General features: G+C 40.8%; 1 protein-coding gene across 1 annotated transcript in view; it reads left to right on the forward strand.

The window, feature by feature from the left end:
• T265_04439 (hypothetical protein) overlaps window positions 1–12,165 on the forward strand; it is a gene marked incomplete at both ends in the record, with an annotated part of 108,528 nt that overhangs the window by 68,794 nt on the left and 27,569 nt on the right. The window contains 2 exons of the mRNA XM_009169184.1: window positions 1,090–1,455; window positions 6,493–6,561. Of these exons, the coding sequence (XP_009167448.1) occupies window positions 1,090–1,455; window positions 6,493–6,561 (435 nt within the window). The remainder of the gene's footprint in view (window positions 1–1,089; window positions 1,456–6,492; window positions 6,562–12,165) is intronic.

A 12,165-nucleotide genomic window follows, 5' to 3' on the forward strand; every position in this document is an offset into this window, starting at 1 on the left:
AGCTCGGAATATCAGTGCTGGTTTCGTACAGCCGGCTTACCCAATTCAAATCCCTTCAAAAGGGGTTTACTTTCTATGCTGTTTGGCTGTTGATTTGGTAGCCATGCTTATTCAGCCCAACCAACGCTGATAGTAAATATAGATTTTATTGCATATTGGAGCTAATACACAATACGGGTAAACTTAATGACTGCAAGCTGACTAAGCATCATTAAAAGCGTGGTGTTACCAAGAGGATGACAGGCCTTTCCTCGTGCGGTAGTAGACAGGGTTGTCGGTGCAATATTACCACAATTTTTCCCATTACTAAAGGCTAGGCTCAGTTTAGATGTCGAAATTCTACTTTCTGGTCCCTTAGCTTCACCAGGGAAGTCTTATGAGATAGCCTGTCCTGAAACTGTAGAGAGTATGGTACATAGTTTTGATTCACAATTCTGTTGGGAACAGGTATCATATTTTAAACGACAGTGGACCTTTGACTTTTGGCAGCTATTTCTATCTCACTATGGAAGGTGGTGGCGTTCAGTGCAACCGCATTTAACAACCTGTAACATATAGGTGAAAGGTAGCACTGTGGCTGCGGTAAAAGTGAAGAGACCGGATACATTATGTCAGGGCACTTAGTGGGATTTTAGCGAGGTACCTTACGAAATGATACTCTACTTATCACATACAACCGTTATCCCTTTTAAAGTGTCACCGTTGGCTTGTTGCGCATATTTGAGTGGGTTTCAGTTAGGGTTGACCGCAGAAACGCTTTGGTAACAACGCCCGATCACCAGGAAATTTTGATGTGTTCAGTAGAAAAACAGTACAAGTAAATTTATCACTAGAGTTTATATAGTGCTGTTAGACCTTTGAATATCACAACCAAGATGGGATTTTTACATATTACGATTTGACACAACAGGTGTGAGAAATCTGCATTATGAAGCTTTAAATTAAGGGGCCATTCAATGAGTTGAAATTTTAAAAGAAAAACAAAAGTTGTTTCATTTAGAACAGAAGCTAGACAATATAGAACGGAAATCAATCTGATTTGGACATTGGAATAAGCCTGGATCTTAATGCATCTCGCTTTAATTGCAGCACAAGAATAAATTTCACGAATGCCGTGGATGCATAACAAGCGCCGGGTCTTGGTTCAGTATTCTAACGGTCACCGTGGTTGTGGCCTTGACGATCGGCACACTGGCAACGCCGAAACCACCGTATACACATCAAAATTACTGGAAATCCATAACAATTCTTGCTGAGGAGGCAACGCTGTGTGCTTTTGGTTTGGGGTTTGTAGTGACAGCAATTTACCAAACTCGCAAACTGAAATTCAGCATTGCAACTCGACAAAGCCATGTGGAAGAATTCCTATTGTACACAGCTTTTTTCTTCAGCTCGAACTACACAATATCAACCATTATTCTTGCCATGGATTTGAAAGAACGGGGTGAGAGTTTGGTAAGTAAATTAATTACTGTGGTCTATTATGGCAGCAAACATACCTTTTTTATCAGGTCAATAAGAAAAAAGGAAGTATCTTAAGGAATATTTGATGGACATAAATTTCTATGTCTAGTGTTGTGACTGTAGACTTTTCTGGCAACTTATTGCCCTATTCCAGCTAGGAAAGAACTTTTTGATGGCTGCAAGTTGAGGGATACATTTTCTGGGAATGCGCTTGTGATATATTTAAATATTTATTTTGGAATTCAGACATGGGATCACTTTTTTGTAATTCGAAATAATTGATATTTGCATGTAAGGATGGGTTCAATCAATTTTTGTAAACCTATTCCGAGTGGTTTCTTCAATGGAAGCATGATATTTGTATCTACTTTTTTGTTTCTGCAGTACAAAAATGTGTGAGTTTTTCAGGTACATAGGTTTTCCCATTAGTCACGCCCGCTTTACCTGAATGAGCTATCGTCGCTGAGCTTTTGGAGGTATGGAAGCTTTTTCATTCTCGAAATTTGCCCAAATTGGAGATACAATACAATGAAATGGATGGAAATTATGGTTGAGCATTGTTACAAACTTGTTATCGGTAAATCCTTACTGTCGTCTCATATTATGAATTGCTCTGATAAATAAGGTCATGATGAAAATGAACTGCTGCAATCACCAAATGAAGACATTTGATGATTACATTTTCCCAGACCAGATTATTCGATTAAACATCCAGATTCCCATTTTGTACCTCACTATAAATAAGTACTTTTAATATGCAAGCTGAGTGTGTTGTGGACACTACCAATAAGCTAATAAGCTTATGAGCCTTCTCATTCATATCCTAACAGTACTTCTCAAAATTTGTCATTATCTGGCGTCAAACACAGTGGCATATAAGGCAACTTGTCGTATACAATTGATGTCAAGGCAAGGGACTCCCCTCACCTGGGTTGTGTGAGCTGTTAGCTACGGCGATCATCAAGATGTTCTTCCTAGGGCCACTGTAGGAGGCAGTGTCTCATGTGTATCGCCAGCTGTCACTTTGGCCCACTGGAGATGACCACCGTATGCTTGGGATACTGTGCCTCTTTTGTAATGCAAATACAAGAAATACGTAGGAGGCAGTGTCTCATGTATATCGCCAGCTGTCACTTTGGCCCACTGCAGATGACCACCGTACGCTTGGGATACTGGGCCTCTTTTGTAATGCAAATACAAGAAATATAGCAATAATACGGGTTTATACCAACTGGTATCCACTGACGGAAAAGATAGATCAGCTGCAGCGAATTCGTAAATTGAACTAGAATACAATGCAACGGACCCGACCATCAGGTATTTTCGAATACATTTGCAAAGTTGCACAGCTTTGGTAATCTCTTGATAAATGTGGAAGAGAGTAAAATTTTATACACAACAGTGAACGTCGTCCAATTAAATCTGCTAGAAGACAAATCTTATCTGAACTAGGCAGATATAGCAGACGTAACGTGATTTCTTCTGAAAGCTCATCAACCTCATAACGACGAGCTACTTTAGGTTTTTGTAAGCTGCTTGTTGGATTTGTAGGTTGCTTCGTTTTAAGACACGGTGTACGCTTTTGCACACCCATGTATTCATGTGTACAATATTCCCAAAGAAACATGCGCCAAATGCAATCCAGCAACATACAAGTAATTGACTGGATGTAAAGATCCTGATGAGTCCGAAGGAAGGACGAAAGCGGTCGGGGGCCGTCGAAGAGTTTTCAGCAACCTTATGAGTAATGCATTATGCCTATACAGTTCTCATTATTGACTTCGCAGATGAGTCAGCGTAAATATTTCTCAGTGCGTCCAAACTTTTAAGTTTTATTGCCAACCACTGGAGAAATCAACCCCCGAATTATTTCACCGTAGGCAAGGTGAAGCGTTTATGTTTGGCACATATCAACCTAATAAATGGAATTTGATCATTTGGTTCTCATATTTTTTTATCAGGCGGACAGCTGCATTCCCGATATACTTATTAACTGAGCTGGTTTGGGAATAATATCGAGGGTTTTCATCGTTGCAACTTACAATTTTATCTTGTGCGCCTTCGTTTGGTTAGAAAGTTGCAGATGATTCAGGCGACGTGAAACAAGGCAGGCTGTAGTTATACGGTATTCCAAAAAATCCTCTTTTTCTAACGCACATAGTCTACCAGTAACATATATATGTATGTGTATAGATATATAGTAATTAGGGAAAAAGTTGAATGTGTGAACAGGACCTAAAAGGGTTGACACATGAGGTGTGGTTTCGTTCTTACTGAGCTGCACGATAATCAGCCTAAGGTACTGCCACAACAACAATAGGAGAATTGTTTTGCCTCCTATAAAACGGATTATCAGAAATGCACTAAAACTGAACCCAACCTAGCGTCCTGAAACAAACTTCAGAGAACATAAAGAACACTAGCAGAAACGGTGACATTTTTCATTTTGGCCAGCATCGAAACGTTGACACGGTGTGCGATGTACAATAGACAAAACACAATCCAGACGTCTGTATCGTTTCCCTTGTCATCGGTTGACCGAATCGTTCCGAGTGAATTGATTTATGTCCGTTTAAAAAAACGTGTTGGTTTTTGTTGAGATAGTAACCTTGACTCCATTTTCCAGCAGTGTAATAACAAAAATGGTTGGAGAGACGAACCATAGCCTAAGCTTTAAGTGTTTTTGACTTCTGTATGATTTATTTGATTTCAACGTTTTTCTGTTGTATATTCTAGTTATGCTTTACAAAAATGTGAATTCCACCCAACCAGAAAAAGTTTGACTTTTAAATTGATGCGGGTTAGCTGCTCATTATGACTTAATATCTAACAATTATAAGACGTTCTAGTTATCTTCGTTTTATGACTTCATTCATCTGCAAATTTAACTGCCGCACCCTGTGGGGCTGAGGCTCGTGCTTGCATTCCAGGCAGGTTGCGGGTCACTTTGCTTCTTAAGAACTGGACGCAAGACCGTATGAACTAACATTTTCTTCCACTGCGATCCATGAAACATACGACACTCTATCCAACGGGCTACCCCAACCAGTGTGACGTTGCCAACCATTATTTGGGTTGATAGTAAGGGTTTACACCCATATTTTCCTTCTCAACAAACAAACAGCACAATGACCCACAACAGCAAACATGAAAATTAACGTAGGTTTGATTCCGCACATAGAGACAGTGGGTATCCATACTGACTGAAGTGGCGCTGCAAAAAATGATAATGAAACTGTATTGCTTTCGTCAACACTAAGGTTTTAATCAAGGAGACTATTATTACCATATTTATAGCAGCAGTAATGCTCCTTTCTGCAGTTTCCAGATTTGTACGTGTCAAATACCCACATATTTCGAGTATTCGGTGGTTGATCATGACCACTACCGAATTATCAAATACTGTCGAAGAACAAATGAACCATGTTGCTGGTGCAACTGTAATAGTATATTTTGTGTATGGCAACATCGAGTCAGCTAATATAGTGTTAATCTCTGTGGTCTTGTGCCAAACTGTGATCTTGCAGTCGTGTCCGAACATTGAGTCACTGGTTGCGGGAAGGCCTTCCAAATAAAGCCAGGTAACCTCTCGTGAAGTCTGCGAGGGCGCGTCAGAGGCTAGGACGAGGGCTCACAAAGGGAGTTCTGCAATTTCGAATTTCTTTCACATATTTCAGTCACATATTTCAGTCAGAGGTTTAGCATGTGGCAACTAAAACTGTAACAATTGCACTAAGGTCTACATGGAACCAACTGCCAGGGAATTGCATAAAAGGAGCATAAAAGGAAAATAGACAAACCACCAAGGAATGCGGAAAAATATCAAACGCTTGTCAAAGATCTAGCGCTGGCATCTTAAAACAGAGACATAGAATAGATCTGCAGACTGCGATTCACACCACAGCGGCTGATGGCTGAGGTGATGCAAATTACCAAGCGTTACTGTTTGAACAGATTCCAGGGTGGGAAAATGGCGAGCGTATGAAAAGTAGTCGAAGGTAAGCCGAGTTGACACTTGACTGTGTGGTTTTAATTGTACGTAGAATCGTTAGCAAAACAGGGGGGGTGGAAATCCCAACCTGACCAAAGTTCAGAGAATCCTTCTTCCTTATACAAATATCGTAGCACTAGTTCATCCACACAGACGGACGGAAAGTGCAACGACTTTGAAGAGTGATCGTAAATCGAATCAGAAGAACTAGACCCTAGGCTGGACCCAAATACGTGTAGGTTTCCCCATCGGCTTAACACTTGGTCACCCACACTAACACACAAATCCCCTCTGCCGACAGCGGAGGCTTAGATGTCTATTTCTCGTTCCGCCTTAAATCTTGACCAGCCTCGTAACATAGTCACTCGGGCTGACGAAGCTTTTGTGTCAAAAGCGAAACGATGCCCAGCAATAAATCTACTGGCTGTTGCCGAACGCTTCGTTAAAACAAACCCTCTGTTTTCGGCCTTGCATCTTATCATCCGCCTGAACTTCCAGACACAATCCCAAAGGAAGCTGTCCTGATTCATTTAGCTGTCAATCACCCAGCCTGCGTTCCCCATCTAAACTTTATTCCGGTAAACTAAGCCAAAAGTGTTATATCCTCATTTATTTCAAAGCATCTATTCCGCATCATGAATTTCAGTGTCCACACAGTGTCTATGAAGTGGAAATTGCGCTTACTTCCAGGGACGAATGAGTTCTATTGGGCTTGCTTTCGGTAACTAGTTTTCGCTTTATTCGATTGACTGGTTCAACTGAGATTAGTGCGCCCGGATGCAATTAACAATGTTCATTTGCTGTGTATGTATGTGCTATGCAAGGCGGCAGTTCCGAGGCGGATAGTAACATCCTTCGATACTTGTCACGGTTTCTGTTTTCGGCGATGAGTAAAGCTACTGTAATTGTAGGTGACATTTTTACCCGGACAGGTTAAATAAATCTATTGAGAGCCTATTTTGGCGACCCATTAGGGGGTAAGGCAGAAGAACTACAACTATGCCAAAATCATTTGGTTTCATTTAGTGCACGCCCAGGCGATGGAAATAAAACAGCTTAAGGAACAGGACGGAGCGCTCCTGGATGGTGAACATCCAGTGAACACAGTAAGTTTTGCGGTAGAGGACATGTACACTCTACCGTGGTTAACCTAAAAAACTGGCCGTAAGATAGAAGTTGTTAGCCTGTTGTTGTCAGTAACAACTCAGACTCTAATTCATTCAAACGAAGGTTCTCTTACCAAATGAGCTGAACACGGTGAAGGACAGTTCCACACATCCATCAGCCCAAATTCTGAAAATGAAAACGCATGAACGTAAATGTACCGTCAAGTCAACCCCGCTATCCGTAACAGAGGTGCAGTTTGAACTCTAATTGCTTCAACGCGAAAAAGTACGTGGTCCAGACGGTTTTCATCCTTAATTCTTTAGAAAAGCCGGTGAATTTCCTGTGGACAACTTGACCACTTTGCCCCAGGGGAATGAAGAAATAATACTAAAAAATTAGTTTTCTTCGAAAGTGTATTCAAGAACGATGAAGCGGCACCCGAACCCCAGAATCAATCTCAGTCTTTTAATCACATCTCTGACGGAACCCCTTCGTGTGATTATCAGCTTTGCAACTAGGAACTTAGCTGCCTGCAAAACCCCGCTGTTCAACATAATCTCAGAGGTTTTCCTCACAGTGGCTCGGTATATCCCGACGCTTTTGCTGGTGTTTGATCAGGACTCTAAAAATCCAAACTATTCTAACAGTACTCGTGATTCCTTTGCACACTTTTGTATAAAACTCACGTACAAAATGCAAGACACTACAGGCAGTGTGGGTGAGATCAATTCCAATTCTAATACCGATCCATCTGACAGATAGGCTAGTATGTCTGAGCAACAGAATAGGTCCCGATGAAGTGCCAAGAGTTGAAAGAACCTTCAGAATCCTAAAGACAATGACAACCTCATATTCATATGACCGACTTTACATCACTTTATTCGTTAAGTATCAGATCAGTAATGCTGAGGTGCGTCATATAGTTTCAGGAAAGTGTCACTCCCATTGGGTGAAGCAGTTGATTACACTCCCTATTTTATAGTTGTTAGGCCAAGGCCGCAGGATGTCAGATGATCGCACTGATTGGAAGACAGAATAGGCCCGATGAAGTGCCAAGAGTTGAAAGAACCTTCAGAATCCTAAAGACAATGACAACCTCATATTCATATGACCGACTTTACATCACTTTGTTCGTTAAGTATCAGATCAGTAATGCTGAGGTGCGTCATATAGTTTCAGGAAAGTGTCACTCCCATTGGGTGAAGCAGTTGATTACACTCCCTATTTTATAGTTGTTATGCCAAGACCGCAGGATGTCAGATGATCGCACTCATTGGAAGAGTCATCGTTGAGCTCAGTCTTAAATAATTATTTAATGACCCGGCACAATCCCAACGATGCACAAGTGTTTACCCTAGAAGCCACCTGATGTGGATCACAGGGTAACACACGGTTTTATTTAGCCGACTCCTTCCAGCTACATCCACAGCACGATAATAAATACAGACCGTTTCAGCCCTAGAAGCCACCTGATGTGGAGCACGGAGTAACACACGGTTTTATTGAGCCGACTTCTTCCAGCTACATTAACAGCACGATAATAAATACAGACCGTTTCACTAAATCCCTCGAGAAGTTTTCATCAAACATGTGAGTATTTTTGCTCGAAAAATATACTGCGATGCCTCGAATATCCTACCAAATGAAATGCGTGGTGGTCTTCGTGCAACACAATCGGGCGGAGAATATCCTAAACGCACGTTCAAGGTGAGATTAACTCGAAACCCCTATTAGAAACGAACTAGCATTCAAATAGCTGCTCTTGGCGAAGATTACCCGACAGTCTTGGCAAATGTGTATTTCTCCCGTCGTATTGGTCCAGTCAAAGAATAATGCTAAGGGATCCTAAATGACTAACTTAAGCTATAATTCTAGCGGGAAGAGAAAGATGATATAATTGCGTCCAAATTATATTTTACCAGAAAGTGTACAGTGATAATCAAATACTGGTATTCACAATTGCGTAACTTGCATGTTCATGCAGGTATTAGAGCGCACTTGTGACCGTTTACTCAGTCTGTGAGCTGGCATTGAGCATTATTTTTTCATACTAGAAATTTTATTGAATGGTTTTCAAAGATTGCTCAAGTTGGCGACTCACAAACTACTGAGAACAAGAGATTGTTGAATGAAACAGATATTTTCCGTTTTATTAGGTTTCTTACTGGCAGTCTGTGCCGTCAGCTTCCCACGTTTGATTTCCTTAGCTTGTATGTTTCATGAGTTTCGGCCCTTTCGGTATTCAGACAAGACGTTTGACATCAGTTGTTAAATTTAACACTGACAACCATATCTGATTAATCTTGAGAGCGGTTGCGTGCGTACCGTTGTCAACCATTAGCCGCGAGTCCGTTCAACTATTTCAGTAACACCGGAACTAAGCATTGACACGCACGATTTCTGGACCTAAATGCGACGTATCAATGACCGTACCAACACTAGCTTTCACGGCATTGTAACGGTATGAATATTGCTCTTACCACAAGGCAAGCAACTTCACAATCCCCATCGATCACCGCTAATTCAGGCAGCTACACTTCATGATGTCCTGCACGGAAGTGGGCTTTCTGATAGACATGACTTCCTCTTGCATGAACATTAATCTTATGCTTCCTTTAGGGCTTATCGCGAAATCGTGAAGTAAAGAAATCGGTCCATTTCAGCTGCCGCAGGGATGTTGTCGTGGGTCTCCTCGGCGCTCACCACTTTAGCATAAATCAACCAGGGTGCCGGTGAAGGGCGTCTTGCGCATGCCACAAATTAGTGCGTGCTGGACTTCCGGGAGAGGGGAGCTGTACATATCATATGACACACGGATACAAAGAAACAAAAATAATGTTATAGATACCCTACAGTTGCTCGTCAAGACTCAATGAGGTATGTTGATCACCAAAAAATGCAATGTATCGCGAGTGACTTAGTTGACCCTTAGACTCCTCTGGTTAATAAAAACAATTTCTAGCAACGAACTGTGAATTCATTATTACCTTCAAAATATTTATTAGGATTGTGAACCTAGTTCAAGTTTACTTTGTGTTCAGTGAGGCAAATAAGCTTAAACTTTGACACAACGCTTAATTCCCAACTACTTTAATCTCATTTCACTTGACATCACGCAGATTCTCGCTTTGAAAACTGATGTGATCTCCTCTAGTTTATCAATTCCTCACCCTCACAGTGAGCTGTATTTCCTTTTTGGAAAAAGTGTCCAGACCATCTTTTAGAACACTATGTGATTCTGAGTAGTTGGACTAGAAAAGGATGATAAATGCATCTATGTTGCCTGTGGGAATGAAGTTGTAGCATAAAGCGTTGCTGTTTGATGTGAATGAGATTCGCATACGTGCCACAAATGATAAGTACTCTCGACATTCTAGGCAAAATTTTTTTTGGATTAGAGCATCAGTATTTATTCCGTTGGATTATGGGCGTCTGAACAGTTGGTAAATCACAATGCATGATATGGTGGTGTTCTTTAATCAACCACAATTTAAATATACTCCTTATTTTTTATCGAATTCCTCAAAAACTATAGTGCAATAACATGCAAACAGGCTCATTAGCGCAGAAGATCTGGGAAGTACTACTCATCAGAAGCTGGTGGTACAAGTAAGGAAACGGAGCAAATTGTCTGATGTAATCAACAGTCACTTGATTATGGGAGGATGCACCCTACCTACTGAATGAAGCTATTCTCTGGACTTAAGCTAGAGATTTGTGGTAACCAAAATATTAAGGCACTGACATTTATGCGTAAAATATAGTGATTCCTTTCACGATGCTGTCCACTGCAACTCCACGTCTGCCTGTCCCTAGGTCACAGAAAATCCTCAAATGTATCTACTGTTGTCCTGTAATCATCGAAAAATGGCATCCCTTCATTGCAGATTCAAAGACTCCAAAGAGGCTTGGGAATTTGGACTGAATGTGACTATGAAAAATAAAATCCGTAAACGATTTTGTAAGATGATTTCATGAGTGACCGTTTTGACACATATACCGTTTTGACACAAATTACTGATCACTATCCATCTAGAGATCAGTAAATGGGATCTCACTATTAAAGTTGCACTCTCATAATTCCGCTGGAAGTGAATCCTATTAGTCAGTCATTTGCTCAAAGATCAAGATTTTCTGGTGCTGGTTTGTGGGTGAATGTTGTTCTTTCAAAACGTTTGCAGGGAGTGGTGTAGAGGCGTGCCTCTGCCATGCTACTTCCTAGAAACTACCTCACTACAGGAAAAATTTGGTGGTCGACTATGCTACCCATAAACCTCCTTGTATTTGCTTGTTCTCTTAATATCACAATGACATCGGCAACAAAAACCCCTTAAGCAGTCAGATTTTAGCCTTGGCATGTGACGGCTGAGTATTTTAACATTAGGTGATAAATAACAGAAACAATTGCAGAAGTTGTAGGGGAGATGTCTCAGAATTTTTAACATGCATATGTGAACATTATCTAGGGAAATTCTCCCGCATTGCCTTCAACCAGACTGCGTCAAACGTATACGCTATAAACTTAACATTCAGCGTTCTTTTCTTTACTATAAATGTAGTTCTTTAACATGACCGAGCCGGCTTTTGAGTGTCCTCACACGTGTTGAGTAACACTTGTCCTTTTGTAGTCGGTTATAATCATTACCAATTATTGCGTGTTTTTGGCGACACTGTGTGGCATTACGATTGGGATCAAGCTGACAAATGCTTGACTGGAAAAGTTTCCCATGAAGTTGACTTCTGGCTGAGTGAAAGCTCAATGGTACATGTGAACGGTGGCGCATTCGAATACTGTTTCAAAAGGATCGTTTTTAATCACCTCAGGTATAAATTTAGAGCTACGGAAAAATTTCTACGCCATTTACCCACTCATTCTAGAGCGACAGGCGGAACAAGTGATAGATTTCGCAGTATCACTGGTGCGTTTACCATTGGGAAATTTTGAACAGAGTTTTGCTATTGTTTGAATCATAAGGGAAAACTTTGTAAGTAGTGAAACATTGATTTTTTGTAAAGCTCACTTTTACAATCCGGTGCCTTACGTCTAGAAATATCATCATTTTCTCACCTTGGATAGTAGTACCAATGCAAATAAAAAAACAGGAATAAGTACTTATGCGTCGGGTCATTTTAGAGTGACAGATCGCGTGCTATTGTCCAGTCTCTTCTTCACATCGATGTACAGTTCAGAACAGCGTTCCGAATACTCGTAGCGTAATTGTAATATCTTCTTAACTGCGGCATTGGTTTGTTTAACTGTACCATACAAGATGATTCAGATGCAGATATCACATTTGAGAAATATCTAATTTAAGAGGAGTCTACAGTTTAAAGAGACTCTGATGCTGTGACTATTCATGATACTTCCGCCGTTTGTACCACTGTGCATTGCTGAATGAGCAATCCAGTGATAACCTAATAACTCCTGCATATTTGACTTGAGATCGTAGACAAAAAAGGCAAGCGTCTATCTTTCTGTTCGTTGACGGAAAGCTGATTTCAGCTGTCTTAGTTCATAGGCCTTCTTGAAAGATGTGTCATAATCTCCTGTTTTCTGAACAACCAGTAGTGGTGAATTATATCTTAATGGCAATAACGCCATG

This window comes from Opisthorchis viverrini (assembly GCF_000715545.1).
Source record: "Opisthorchis viverrini unplaced genomic scaffold opera_v5_73, whole genome shotgun sequence".
NCBI classification, from domain to species: domain Eukaryota; kingdom Metazoa; phylum Platyhelminthes; class Trematoda; order Opisthorchiida; family Opisthorchiidae; genus Opisthorchis; species Opisthorchis viverrini.